This window comes from Engraulis encrasicolus, chromosome 6 (assembly GCF_034702125.1).
Source record: "Engraulis encrasicolus isolate BLACKSEA-1 chromosome 6, IST_EnEncr_1.0, whole genome shotgun sequence".
Classification (NCBI taxonomy): Eukaryota; Metazoa; Chordata; class Actinopteri; order Clupeiformes; family Engraulidae; genus Engraulis; species Engraulis encrasicolus.
Genome location: NC_085862.1, coordinates 35250869 through 35265868, shown reverse-complemented (window position 1 = coordinate 35265868; position 15000 = coordinate 35250869). Strand labels below are relative to the sequence as shown.

Sequence of the window (15000 nt, the reverse complement as noted above, 5' to 3'; positions counted from 1 at the left end):
TTTTCATCCATGCGGCATGTGTGCTTGTATGTACCAGGGCTGCACTGATCTTCTGGCATACAGGACATTTACCCAGTGGGCTGACACTCTTCAGCAGCCGACGGTTATTTATTTATTTATTTTTAAACTTCGACTTTTTTCGCACACTTCAGCTGACAGATGCGTCGGAGATGGCCAATGGGATGGCCCGCGGGGATTGCCTGATGAAGGTCTATTGCCGAAACGTCGTTTATTAAAGGATAACTGCGGTATTTTCAACATTAAGCCTCATTTCCGAGTTGTCTGCAATGTTCTAGAACTCCCCTCACCGTTTTTTTAATGTTTACTGCTGTCTTGGGTATTTGCCTAATTTTGATTCATCCCAACCTGCTTCAGATTGACAAGTCACCTGCATGTCCAACCAGGTCCTTAAAAGCACCAAAAACGAAAATTTTCATAAACATCAACTCACCGGAGTGGTTACTGGTCTTCATTGGTCATCCATATAAAATGTTGTTGCGAAAAGATGTTTCTGTCATGTTTTATTTGGCAGCTCGTTCATGCACGAACTATTTTCTAAGCCATCTCACAGCCATGGATAAACTTCCGCTCAGCAGTTGAATCTGATGTCCTACACTCCACACCACTTGATGGCGCCATTGAGGTCGATTGTTCATTGTCCTTGAGCACGTAAATAAATAGAGAAACTAGGCTGTCAGTAATCGGTACACCAGACAGAGACTGTGTTGGAAAGTTGGAGGAGCAGATTATATATTCTTTGTAAATGTCTTAGTATTATTTTATTATTTTGCTGTTGCACTCATCTTTGTACTATAAACAACAACTACACCATGTCCTCTTTCCGGTTTCGGTGGCGGAGTAATATCAACCAACATCCAGTCTTCAATAGAACTCAATGGGATTTACAACATGTCAAATTAAACAAGACAGAAGTATCTTTTCGCAACAAAATTTGATATGGATGACCAGTGAAGACCAGTAACCACTCCGGTGAGTTCATGTTTATGAAAATGTTCGTTTTTGGTGCTTTTAAGGACCTGTTTGGACATTACATTACATTATTACATTATATTGCATTTGGCAGACGCTTTATAACCAAAGCGACTTTCAAAAGAGGACATATTCATGCCAACAACAGGTGACATGCAGGTGACTTGCCATTCTGAAGCAGGTTGGGATGAATCAAAATTAGGCAAATACCCGAGACAGCAGTGAACATCAAAAAAACGGCGAGGGGAGTTCTAGAACATTGCAGACAACTCGGAAATGAGGCTTAATGTTGAAAAAAGCGAAATGGTCAGTGTGCGGGAGTTTCTTTAAGTTATTTTTATTTTATTTTAAAATTTTCCCTTAGAGACCAGCCCACAATTTAGATGGGGCGGCCCATCCTTGATATACAGTGGACTGAGCCCATCATAATTGTGGCATGGGGGTGAGATGATAGCCTATGGCAAAAAATGCCCAGGCCGGTTTGTGGTCCCAGTCCGCGCCTGGTGTGTACTATGGGCAGTGGTGGTTAGATAAGATGATAGGCTAATTACCCATGCTTGGCACAGGTGCATGGGGGCTATACTGCTGGCCTTTCATGCTGTCCTCTCTTCTGCTCCACGCTAGCCCTCAGATCTTCCATTCACAAAGACACTCTCCACGCCTACACATACGGTACGGCAGAGCACTGCACTGTACATACAGTTGCTGCATGTGGACACCCATGCATACATAAGCAGCTGCTGTGCATATGTTTAATGCAATACACGAGCTGCCAGAGGCATATTTCTGTGCAGTATTTGTATTGTTTATTCCTTAAAAACAAATATTATTTTCTCGCGTCTATTTTTTTAAATGATTTTTTGAATGTGTTCTTATGGTGTTATGCTGTAACAAAAGGTGCGTGGTCTAAAAAGTGTATCCCAGGAAAAAAAGACATTAAACTTTAGAATGGAATGACAAGGCACATCCAAAAAAAGATGTTTTATTCATTCACTTGGCCTTGTCTTGGGTCTAGACTCGATGATAGCCTTATGTTTTAATTAATGCGTCAAGTACAGTAGTACTACCAAGGGACACTGTAGGAGCTTTTTAAAAAAAGTGTTAAAGTTTTAATGCACAAATAAAATACACATAAGGCAAGGCAACCTGGTTAACAAGGGCACTTCAGGTTCTAAAGCCATTCTGGCTGTGCTATGTTGAGAAACATTTTCTTCTGTACACCTCTTGTCCTGAAGTGTAGCCCTTTAATGCACACCGTACCTCCAGTGGCACACTGTAATAGTCATTGAAAAGTTAACTACCGGTACCTTAGTGATACACTACTATGACATAACACAGGGCCTTTAGTAATGCACTACAACATGGTCATCACCATTCTGGTAACAACAAATTTAAAACACAGTGTCTTAACAGGTTAAAATGTTTGGATCTGCCTTTTACTAATGGCTAATGTCTTGTAACTAGCCTGGCTAAAAGCCGTCCAACACCACAGAATTCAAATGTAGCACACAGTCCAAATCATTTCACCGCAAACACTCCCTCTGTTCGCTGATTCTTTATACAAGATTCTACAAGAGAAAACTATTCCCACTTGTGAGCCATATTTTGCATCTGTTCCCTTTCATGTTGCTGTGGTTGTACACAGTCTAGAACCACAGCCTGACATGAAATGGAACACTAGGAACTATTGCACCACGCTACACAGAAGGCAACATGGCCGTCATCACACCCTTCATATCTAGGAACAACATACCTTCTACGGTAAGAACAATTTGACTTTTTTATCACATATTTTTTTCCAAGTCAATCGGACTGTTAATTAATTACTATAATTAATATTTATCAGTAATATTTACACATCTAGACATTTCAGGGGACCCCATTGGAATTCCAGGCGACCCTGTGTATGGGGTCGTGACTCCAGTGTTGAAAAACACTGAACTACATCGTTTCTACTGTAGGATAAACACTTTAGGTCACACAGACACAATAGCAACGTACCTTTACTGTTTCCGTCGGGTCCTCTCAGCACTGTGCACTCCTCGATGACGCCGTAGGGCTCGAAGAGACGGTACACGTCCTCCTCGGTCTGTTGCTTGTTCAGCATCCCCACAAACAACTTCCTGTCTTCTGGAACACAGGAAAACAACAGGCGCAACATGATGAGACCAACAGTTAATTCTCCTGAACAGTCCAATGCCACCACCTCCCCACACACATATTACATTACAATGCATTACATTACATTTAAGAGAAGCCACTTTTATCCAAAGCAACTTACAAAGAGAAGACATACGTGAAGAGCAAGATATAAGATTTGGGGAAATAAAATACACATACTCACGCGCCTGCAGTGCACACACACACACACACACACACACACACACACACACACACACACACACACACACACACACACACACACACACACACACACACACACACACACACACACACACACACACACACACACACACACACACACACACACACACACACACACACCCTCCGCTGCTCTGTGGAGTTAAACCACACTGATCACCTCAATGAATACAAAAAGTGAACACACACACACACGCACGCACACACACACACGCAGTTGCAGTTGGGTTGTCACACCATCACCACCATTACAGAATTAAGTAACTCTTCTCCTACTCGTCCTCCACCAAAAGTGGTACTCCATGTTGGCCACTCCATAGGCAGAGCTCCTGTATCTACCTGCCCCATTTAGCTCTTGGGGTCGAGTCCAAGAGAGTCTACTCGTTTTTAATTTCTACCATAATTGCCTTTACCACTCTCCTACTCCTACAGTCTCATACTCTCTCTCTCTCTCTCTCTCTCTCTCTCTCTCTCTCTCTCTCTCTCTCTCTCTCTCTCTCTCTCTCTCTCTCTATCTCTTGCTCTCACCAGCTATGAAAAAAAATCATCCATTCACCGCCAAGTACATTATGAAGTGAACGAGGCAACGTAACTGACGCACTTTAAAAGTGCCCCGCTCTTTGTGGTAAAGGAGAGAACACTTTGGGCGGAGTATCTCTCCATGCTGCTCTGTACTTTCTCTTCTCTCTATTCTCTCTCTCACCCATCTCTCTCTCTCTCTCTCTCTCTCTCTCTCTCTCTCTCTCTCTCTCTCTCTCTCTTCTTCTTCTTCTTCTCTCTGAAACTCATGGGTCTGGAGGAACGCCTCAGGGGCTGAGGTTGTATTGAGTGTACCAGCACCACACTCGGTACCACCCCCCACCCCCACCCTCACCCTCATCCTCCCACGTCCCCCCCCCTCACCCATCCATCCCGTACCCTCCAGGAGAGAGAGAGAGAGAGAGAGAGAGAGAGAGAGAGAGAGAGAGAGAGAGAGAGAGAGAGAGAGAGAGAGAGAGAGAGAGAGAGAGAAGAGGCAGCTATAGTCAGTGTTTGATGAAAAGCAGTGGTCTCTCAGATGCGCGAGTGAGCGAGTGTGTAGTAAGTCCCGATATGATGTGTGTGTGTGTGTGTGTGTGTGTGTGTGTGTGTGTGTGTGTGTGTGTGTGTGTGTGTGTGTGTGTGTGTGTGTGTGTGTGTGTGTGTGTGTGTGTGTGTGTGTGTGTACTGTAAGCCACGGCAGGCTTTCGGCAAGCACTCCCACAGCTTCTCTACTGCTGACCTACAATTTTACTGAATACAGGCTATTTATTTTTCAATCTCTAACACCTCCCCGCCGCACCCCCCACCTCCACCTCCATCGTCCGCCGCCACCAACCACGTCCGACTATGCTTAATTGCTGCTGATCCAGTAGTTTCAGTATAGGCAAAGAAATATTTCAGCGCTCTTCTGTGAACAATAGCACTGTTCTGGCTGCCTGGGGAATGCTGACTTTTCAGTAAGTGTAGTATTGAACCATGTCAAAGGAAGTGGGTCTTACCTTGACCTGATATGCTGCATTAATGGATGTTTGTGTGTGGCAGGACTGGAGGAGTGGGAGTGTGTGTGTGTGTGTGACAGGGTATGTGTCTGTGCGTGTGAGCAGTTTTGTGAGTGTGTGCGGGTTTGTGCGTTGACGTGTGCGTCTTTCATTCTCTCTCTCTCTCTCTCTCTCTCTCTCTCTCTCTCTCTCTCTCTCTCTCTCTCTCTCTCTCTCCCTAGCTCCCTCTCTCTGTATGTGTCAGTGTGTGCAGATATATATATATATACGTGTGTGTCTTTTGAGAAATAGAGTCGAAGTCATGTTAACAGAAGCGACACCGACTTAAAGCTGTGCTATACAGAATGAGCTCCTGAGACTTCTTCTCCCTCCGTGCTGCGTGCCTCTTCGGCACGACTAAAGTCTGGTGCCTGCTGACAGCCAACTACTGCACATCATGCATGCTCTCAATCCTCCCCCCCCTTCCCCTTCCCCTCCGTCCCTCCCTCTCTTGGTTTCTCTCTGCCTATCTCCCTCATTCCACCTTTCTCTCTAAATCTCTCTCTCGGCCTCGGTGTCTTTCTCTCTTTCTCTGTCTCTGTCTTTCCCCCCAACCCTCTTCTGCCTCACTCCCTCCCTCTCTCTTTCTCTATCTCTTTTGCTCTCTCGCCCTCTGTGTCTTTCTCTCTTTATCTTCGTCTCTCTCCCCAAACCCTCCGCTGCCTCGCTCCCTCCCTCCCTTTGTCTCTCCCAACCCCCTCCTCTCCATCACTCCCCTCCTCCCTGACCTGCACCCAGCTGATATTACCTCAGCATAACCCAGGCCACCCAAATGGCAGCCACCCATGCATGTACCCATCAACCTCCACCCTCCCCAGCCCACAATCAACCCCACCAACCCCCCCCCCCCCCAACTCCCTACACACAATGCGCCAACCCCAACTCCACACACACACACCCACCCACCCCCACCCCCCCTACATGGCTCCGTAGACCCTACACACGATACCAACCCCCTCCCATCCAATCCCCCCTGCCGCCCCCCTTGTCGCCCCCCTCCCCACCAACCCCCTCTCGATGCAGCCTATGATGCACCTTTAAAATAATCACGAGTGTCACCGCGCTGTCTGGGGAGGGGAGCGACCTCGCCCGCCTCGCTCCTTATTGTTGGTGGCAGGATCAGAGGGTACATATCAAAATAGAGGCGATGCACTGTGACATCTGTCATGCTGGATTGGAGAGCATTCATCTGCAAAAAAGGGGAAGCCCTGAACTGGAAAATAAAAGGCCAAGATGGGCCCGTGTTTTTTTTTTTCTCGTTTTTTTTTTTTTTCTCGCTCTCCTTCAACCTCCCTGAGGGGGATATGAATTTCTTAGATGGTGTGTTCGTGTTGCATGTGCAAATCTATGTTCTCTCTCTCTCGTCTCTCGTCTCTCGTCTCTCGTCTCTCTCTCTCTCTCTCTCCAATCTGGTCCTCTTGTTCCACTGGTACATTCCTGGTTTCTCTTAAGCTACAGGGGCATCCCAGTGGTCTTAGCTAGTCACTGCTGCAGAGTGCATAATATGAATATGACCAGCTGAACTAGCTAATGCATACAGTACACAGTGCAGTATGTCTAACCTATATGAACATCACACACACTCTCTCGCTCCACACAGTAGTCCACAGACCTCTGTCACAAAGTCCCTATCTCTCTCCCTCTCCCTCTCTCTCTCTCTCTCCCTCTCTCTCTATCTCTCTCTCTCTCTCCCTCTCTCTCTCTCCCTCTCCCTCTCCATCTCTCTCCCTCCCTCTCTCTCTCTCTCTATCTATCTCTCTCTCTCTCCAATCCAACCCCCTCATCCACTGGTACTCCCCTGGCTTCTCTTATGCTGCTTAGTGGGTCTTAGCATGCCACTGCTGCGGAGTGCATAACATGACCAGATGATCTAACTAATGCATACAGTACAGTTACACTGACCTATATGAACATCACACACGCTCTCTCTCGCTCTCCCTCCTATACAGAAGGTCCACACTGTAGTCCACAGACCTCAGGCGCTTCCTCAGCCAGCTCTAGAGACACAGCTAGTGCTGTGGCTGGCTGTCCAAGCAAGCGCTTGATAGATCGCACTCGAGGAAATCAGCCTTTAGCTGAACACAGCAATATCGCGCGGCGTATCACAGATACAGTACACCAATACGGTGTCGGAGCGGGAAGAGAGAACGCTCCAGGCCAGAGGAGGCTAATTAGGGGATCACTTACGCATTACGCTACCTGAGTTCGGGTGTCTGCCAGCTGTAGAGTCAGCTGAGATCTACAGTATAGTATAGGCTGCGGGTGGATATCATGCCTGTGCAGTGGTGTAGTTTTATATTTCTTTCATTTTCGTCTATTACTGTGAAAGCTGTATTGATTGTATGTATTTGTAACACCAGAGGGATTAGTTCTCCCAGACCCAGGGGAGTGGGTCCTCATTACATTGTATGTATTGGGTAAAGAGTCCTTTTAGATGAATGAGGCTCCGAAACAATGAACACTCTGGTAAGCTCGGGTGAACATTATGCATGTGTGGTGATCCTAGTTTTAGATTTCCTTCATTTTCTTCATTATTCTGAAAGAAATACAGTGAAGACTAAGACTTTCATTGTCATTATGTGGATACAAATAAAAGCTCAAATGAGACAGGTGCATTCTAGCCCCCTCAATGGGAGTTTTGAAATGCACAGTCTTAAACTCTGTTTACATGTAAATGGAAGGCCAAAACCAATGAGTTTTCAAAAATATCCAAATATGTGTGAACAGCTTCTAAATAGCAAGATCAGTAAGTACAAGGCCAGATAAGGGCATCAAGTAACCGCTCAAGTGTTGTGCTTTTCACGACTGAATGAAGTAATGCACAGCAGCACATAGGGTAGCTAATTATCTCCTGCTCTGTCAAGGTGGTGAGATCCTCCCCAGACGGATGTGTCATCCCTGCACGCTAACTATGACTCATTGTCTTTGACATTCTGGCTTCACTACAGACAGAACATAATCACAATCTCATACAATGTGCTATTGCAGCAAGCAATAATCACAATGTTATAAAAAATACACAACACAAGCATGCTTCTCTGCCTCTCTGCACACCAAAGTATTTGAAGCAGATCAGATGGAGCTGTACTTCAATCCTTGAAGACTCCATTCATAGTAGGTGAAAATATATACTGCACTAAATTATCTGTTTCTGCTTTGATCTGTTCATCACATCATGCTGTTATTACAGAATTCATTGATGTTATATACAGTACTGAGCACTCTCTTCATATGATAACTCATTTGACAAGAAAAAAATCATTAAAAGAATCCCGTTGTATGTCTCTCTCTATCTCTCTCTCTCACACACACGCACACTCTTACTCTCTCACGCACACACACACACACACACACACACACACACACACACACACACACACACACACACACACACACACACACACACACACACACACACACACACACACACACACACACACACACACACACACACACACACACACACACAGGCAAACATACATACATACATACACATTTCACCACACCACAAACACCATTAATAATTAATGAGGAGCGTGGGGGAAGCCCCATCGATAGTGTTTTCCGTCTGATCGTCTTACCCTTGCAAACACAGAAAACAAACACCAGGAAGAACTGAAACCTCATACGTACCTTTCAATATTTTTTAAACCCACCAAGGTACGCATCAATACATGTTACAATGAGTCAACGTCTAGTCGCGCTAGGCAGTAACAAAAGCCGTGGGTACTGGCACGACGACCAGACCACCCATGGCCACTGCGCATTGATGCAAAGCGTAGCCGGCATGTATTATTAAAAATGGCCTCTCTCTTTCCCTCTCATCAGCGCACGACTATGTTGTTTTGAATACTATTTTGACACTGTTTACTCCTTGCCTCATTACCATGTCAGTTGCTCAAGGTAACAACAACAGCAAAAAAAAAAAAAAGGTGTGGGGAAAAAAAGATCCCCTTTAAAAAGTGCACATCATTCTTATTCATTGTCGACTAACGCGTTATGTGAGTTATGGTGGTTCACCTCCTTATTAAGTCCCAGGGGTGGCTATTTTTGACAGCGAAAAAGATAAGACCGCCTCTGAATAGCAATTGGCTATATCTAAGGCTCTCTCTTCCAAAGAGTCTCTCTCTCTACCTCTCCCCCCCTCTCTCTGTCTTTCCGCTCTCTCTTTCTATCTTTCTCTCTGTCTCCTTCTTCTGTTTCTCTCTCACTGTTATCCCCCACCCCTCTCTCTCTCTCTCTCTCTCTCTCTCTCTCTCTCTGTCTCTCTATTTCTCCCTCTCTCTATGGATGGTGCTGGTGTGGTATGCTTCCAATGTGGCTGTGTAACAAATGCAGGCCGTGTGAGCGGCCACTTGCATAAGAGCCTGTGGCGCCCGATAAGGCAGGATGGATGAAGAAGGCACGCCACTCCAGTAGCTAAATCACTCCAGTGGAAGAGGAGAGGAGAGGAGAGCTGCATGTGTTTGTGTTTGTGTGTGTGTGCGTGTGTGTGTGCGTGTGCGTGTGCGTGTGCGTGTGCGTGTGCGCATGCGTATGTGTGAGCAGGGCCGCTGACAGCTTCTGCTGGGCCCGGGACAAAGCCATTTGAAAGCCCCCCCCCCACACACAATACACACAATGTAATGAGGACCCAATTCTGGGCCCTCTCTCTCCCTGGGCCCGGGACAACATACCCGTTTGTCCCTCCATGTCGGCTGCCCTGCGTGTGAGTACATTTTGATGTGCATCCTTGTGCACATGTTCATGTTTGTGTGCTGCCATGATGGTGAGGATGGCGGTGGGGGCGAGTGCATTCAACATCCAGTCTGCTTTGTTTTAGTCAGTGGAAACAGAGACCAACAAAGACAAAGATAGAGAGATAGAGGGAGGGGGGAAGAGAGAGAGAAATATACAGAGAGATGGAGATAGATAGATACAAAGACAGAGCAATGGGGGGAGAGAGAAAGAAAGCGAATGAAGGCTTGTGCTGTGGAGAATGAGAAATAGAGTGAGATGAGCTGGTTGCTATGACAACTACTCATACAGCAGTCAGTCATGTTTCATTGGTGCTGAGGATAAAGGGAGAAGGGGAATCTGGGGGGAGGGGTGCTGTGTGTGTGTGTGTGTGTGTGTGTGTGTGTGTGTGTGTGTGTGTGTGTGTGTGTGTGTGTGTGTGTGTGTGTGTGTGTGTGTGTGTGTGTGTGTGTGTGTGTGTGTGTGTGTGTGTGTGTGTGTATGCTAGCGTGTTTGTATATTCATGCGTGTTTGTGTGTGTGTGGCCATGTGTGTGTGTGTGTGTATGTGTCCATGTGTGTGTGTGTATATGTGTCCGTGTGTGTGTGTGTGTCCATGTCTGAGTGTGTGTGTGTGTGTGTGTGTGTGTGTGTGTGTGTGTGTGTGTGTGTGTGTGTGTGTGTGTGTGTGTGTGTGTGTGTGTGTGTGTGTGTGTGTGTGTGTGTGTGTGTGTGTGTGTGTGTGTGTACAGTACGTGTGTCTGTGTCCGTGCGTGTGTGTGTGCGCCTGTGTCCATCTCCGTGTGTGTGTGCATGCGTGCGCGCGTGTGTGTGTGTGTGTGTGAGAAGCGGGGTCTGGGTCGGGTCATCCCTCTCGGCAGCTCTCCGAGCCTGAGTGTGAATTCCGCCCGTTAGGCTCCGAGATAAGGGCAAATGATGAACTACATTAGCATCCTGATAAAGCAGAAAAAGGGCCAGAAAATAACGAATGGATACATTTATTAAAACAAATCATGGAGCTATGCGGTCTGAGCCTTGCTGCGTGGCTGGGCGGTGGGGGCATCCACGTCCAGTCCACTCATTGAAGGGTATAGCAGATAAGAGATGGCCACTGATAGACCTCCTCTGGTGCTGATATATCCCCATCGCCTGCCTGCCCTCTTTCCCTAACTCTATAACTCACCTCTCTGGTTCAGAATACCAAACCAATTTGGTTGGCTCACCCCCCACCCCCCCCTCCATTATGTGTGTGGGTTTCAAAGATGATACAATAACCGTGCAAGCAAAATAATGTGTTTCTGTGGAGCAGCAGCAACGACCACAACCACCAAAACAACAACAACAACAATAGCGACAACAACAAGACAGGCCCATACACACACCCGCAAAACGAACAAACAAACAAAAAGATTTTAATAAACCGCTAGAGAGATCAGAATGCTTAGCCGGTAGATTTTAATCCATTTAATTACAAACGTTATATATAGCCGTGTCTGCATATACTGTGAGATCAGCTCGTTGTGTAAGCTATGCTATGATGGCGTGGAGAGAAGACCGGAGGAGGAAGGAGAGAGGAGGACAAGAAACGGAGGAGCGGAGAAGATGAAGAGGAAAAAGGAGAGGAGAAGAAGAAACCGGAGGAAAATGAGAAGAACAAAAAAGGCTGACAGAGGAGAAGAAGAGAGAGGAGAAGAGAAGAGAAGAGAGGAGAAGAGAAGAGAAGAGAAGAGAAGAGAAGAGAAGAGAAGAGAAGAGAAGAGAAGAGACGAAAAAAGAACAGAAGGAGAAAAATAGCACACAAAAGACCAAAAAAAAATAGTGAAACTAAGAGTTGAGAAAAAGGAGAAGAGGGCATTGGCAGGGAATGCAGTGCTGAGCAGCACTAGGAGACTCTCCACTCTTCTCCGCCAGATCTCTCTCTCCCAATAATTGCTCCTTTCATGCACACCTCATGTTTCCACAGTTGGGGGGAAGAGTAGGCGCGTGTTCGTTGGTGGTGATGCAGCCTGGGAACAACCTCAGAGAGAAATCTAGCCATTTTTTTGTTTTTTCTAACTTTGAGCTATACTTTTTCTTTGTTTTGTTTCAAATTCGCAGGACCAAAGTTTTTATGCAACCAACCACACACTGATGTAACTACCTTCAGAGGACAACGAAAACCCACCATGGTTTTCCTTTATTTTTTCTCTCTCTTTCTCTTTTGATTTTTCTTTTTCTTTCGTCTGTGGATGCAGTACCTCCTCGTTCGTTCCCCCATGGATACAGCGACGTATTTTTAGTATTAGCGTTCATCGATTGTGTCCATGCTGTCAAGACCACAATTTGAATATGTCTGCTCGCACACTGTCCACACACCAGCGAAGACTGTCCAAATTAGCCTCAAAAAAAAGAGAGAAACAGAAAGAAAAGAAAAGAAAAGAAAAGAAAAGAAAAGAAAAAAGAAAGCTCTGTCATCTCCACTGCAAATAATTCAGTCACAGACTCCATCCACCGACTGCATCACGCGGAAAAAGTTACGGAAAAGGACAAATCTCTCAGTGGGTGCTATTTACATGAAATGTGTGATTGGCTACTTCAGTGGCAGAATCTGACCCAGCAACGGCAGCCAGCAGCCAGGCAGCTCTGCCTGCTTTCACGTCTGCTGTTTTTCCCCGAGTTTCATCATCCTTGGTGGGAGAGGAGAGTGCGAGTCTGTGTGTGTGTGTGTGTGTGTGTGTGTGTGTGTGTGTGTGTGTGTGTGTGTGTGTGTGTGTGTGTGTGTGTGTGTGTGTGTGTGTGTGTGTGTGTGTGTGTGTGTGTGTGTGTGTGTGTGTGTGTGTGTTGTTTGAGTGTCTGTGTGTTTGTGGTATGTGTGAATATTTGTGGGCTGTATGGTGTGTGTGTGTGTGTGTGTGTGTGTGTGTGTGTGTGTGTGTGTGTGTGTGTGTGTGTGTGTGTGTGTGTGTGTGTGTGTGTGTGTGTGTGTGTGTGTGCGCGCGTATGCGTATGCGTATGCGTATGCGTATGCGTGTGTGCGCGTATGCGTGTATGTATGTAACGGATTGGTGTGTGCGTGTGTGCGCGCGTGCGTGTGTGTGTGTGTGTGTGTGATTAATGTGTGTGTGTGTGAGTATATATGTGTATAAATGCAGCCGTATGTTTCTCAGCACACATACATTTATGTGTGTGCCTGCGATAACTTCCTGCTCAGTTCACCATGGCGATGAGGGCAACATTAGAGCCATCATGAGCCTGACTGGCAGGAAGTGGCCCTGTTAGCGTCAGGAAGTAGACAGCCGCCGAGGGACACTGTGCTGTACTGTGCTGTGCTGTGTGGTGTAGTGTAGTGCAGTGATGTTTAGTGCAGTAACATGCTACTATGCCGTGCTGTGCTGTGCTATACTGCGCTGTGTAGTGTAGTGCAGTGATGTGCTGCTATGCTTTGCTTTGCTGTGCTGTACTATGCTATGCTGTGCTGTAATCAATTATGCTGTCCTGAGCTGTGCTGTGCTGTGCTGTGCTGTGCTGCGTAGTGTAGTGCAGTGACACGCTATGGCATGCTGTGCTGTACTGAATTATGCTGTGCTGTGCTGTGCTGTGCTGTGCTGTGCTGTGTAGTGCAGTGATGTGCTATGTTTTTTTGCTATGCTGTACTGAATTATATGCTGTGCCGTGTAGAGCAGTGATGTGCTATGTTTTGCTATGCTGTGCTGTGCTGTATGTGGCTGTATATGTCTGTACATTGCACTGTATACAGTATGTCTGTACTGTGCATTGCACTGTATGTGGCTGTATGCTGTGCTGTATATGTCTGTGTAGTGTTGTATGTATCTGTGCAGTGTTGTATGTGGCTGTGTAGTGTTGTATGTGGCTGTGTGGTGCCGTATGGTACTGTGTGGTCCTGTACTGTGTGTGTCAGTGTGCTGGTCTTCTGTATGGTGCTGCCTGCAGCTGTGGGCCACAGTGGCGTGGAGCATCCTTCAGCTAAACTGCCCTTAGGGATCCGTTAGGGCCACACCGCTTTAGCACGCCACTCTTTCACCCCACAAACCACACCACCGAGGTCCCCGACCACTTTATCGCTAACCCATGTACACAGTCACACGCACGCACGCACTCACGCACGCACGCACGCACGCACGCACGCACGCACGCACATACACACACACACACACACACACAGGTGCACACATGCACACACACACACACACACACACACACACACACACACACACACACACACACACACACACACACACACACACACACACACACACACACACACACACACACACACACATACACACACACAAACATACTGCAAAAACCTATATGCACAGGCACACAAAGAAGAAATGACAGAAATTCACAGAAATACACCTTACACCCACATCCACACTGTTAGACACAAACCAAAACAAACAAAACATTCTAGAATACAGAACACTCTCACACACACTCACACACACACACAACCTAACACACACTCAACCACTCACACACACACACACACACACACACACACACACACACACACACACACACACACACACACACACACACACACACACACACACACACACACACACACACACACACACACACACACACACACACACAAGAACAAAGAAAGGCACTCATAAACAAATGCAAGTGCAAGTGTGGGAGAAGGTTTGGTAAGGGTTGCATCAGCCTTCACAACCAACCAACCAAGCCTATCCAAGGAGAGCGGCTCCCTCCCTCAGAGGCGGCAATAAGCCTCGGCTCACACACTCACAATCACATGGTGCCGCGCACCGCACATTTCATTATACGGGCATAAAAGCATGCAGAAATTGCTATCAGAAATACGCCGGGAGAGTGAATGAGATGCGTGTATTTTTGTGGATGTGTGGATGCCTCTGAGTGTGTGTGTGCGTGTGTGTGTGCGTTTGTGTGCATTTGCGCATTTACTTATGTGAGAGTACGAGTGTTTGTTTGTGCGTAACTGTGTGCATGCATCCGCGAATGTATTATGTGTGCGTGTGTGTGTGTGCATGAATGTGTCTATACCAATCCATGTTTGTGAGAGTGTACGTGTCTGTGCGAGTGCATTGCTGTGAGATGACAAGACCTGATATATAGTATATCACATTACGCCACCTGATTTTATTTGCTTGCTCTAGCTAATGATTTCACAGCCTCACAATAGGCCCGTTAAAAAATGAAACCCCAGTGTACTGCATTCCACACACACACGTCCCGTCCTGTACCTGCGCCACGACTACCGCACTCTTCCCCATAACCAGCCTCAGCCACTCCACGAGGGCGTTGTGCTTAAGTGACACACACACACACACACACACACACACACACACACACACACACACACACAC

General features: G+C 46.6%; 1 protein-coding gene across 1 annotated transcript in view; it reads right to left on the bottom strand.

Annotated features, from left to right (window-relative positions):
* Positions 1-15000, bottom strand: part of celf5a (cugbp, Elav-like family member 5a) — a 313262-nt gene that overhangs the window by 49366 nt on the left and 248896 nt on the right. The window contains exon 4 of the mRNA XM_063201389.1: positions 2992-3120. Within this exon, the coding sequence (XP_063057459.1) occupies positions 2992-3120 (129 nt within the window). The remainder of the gene's footprint in view (positions 1-2991; positions 3121-15000) is intronic.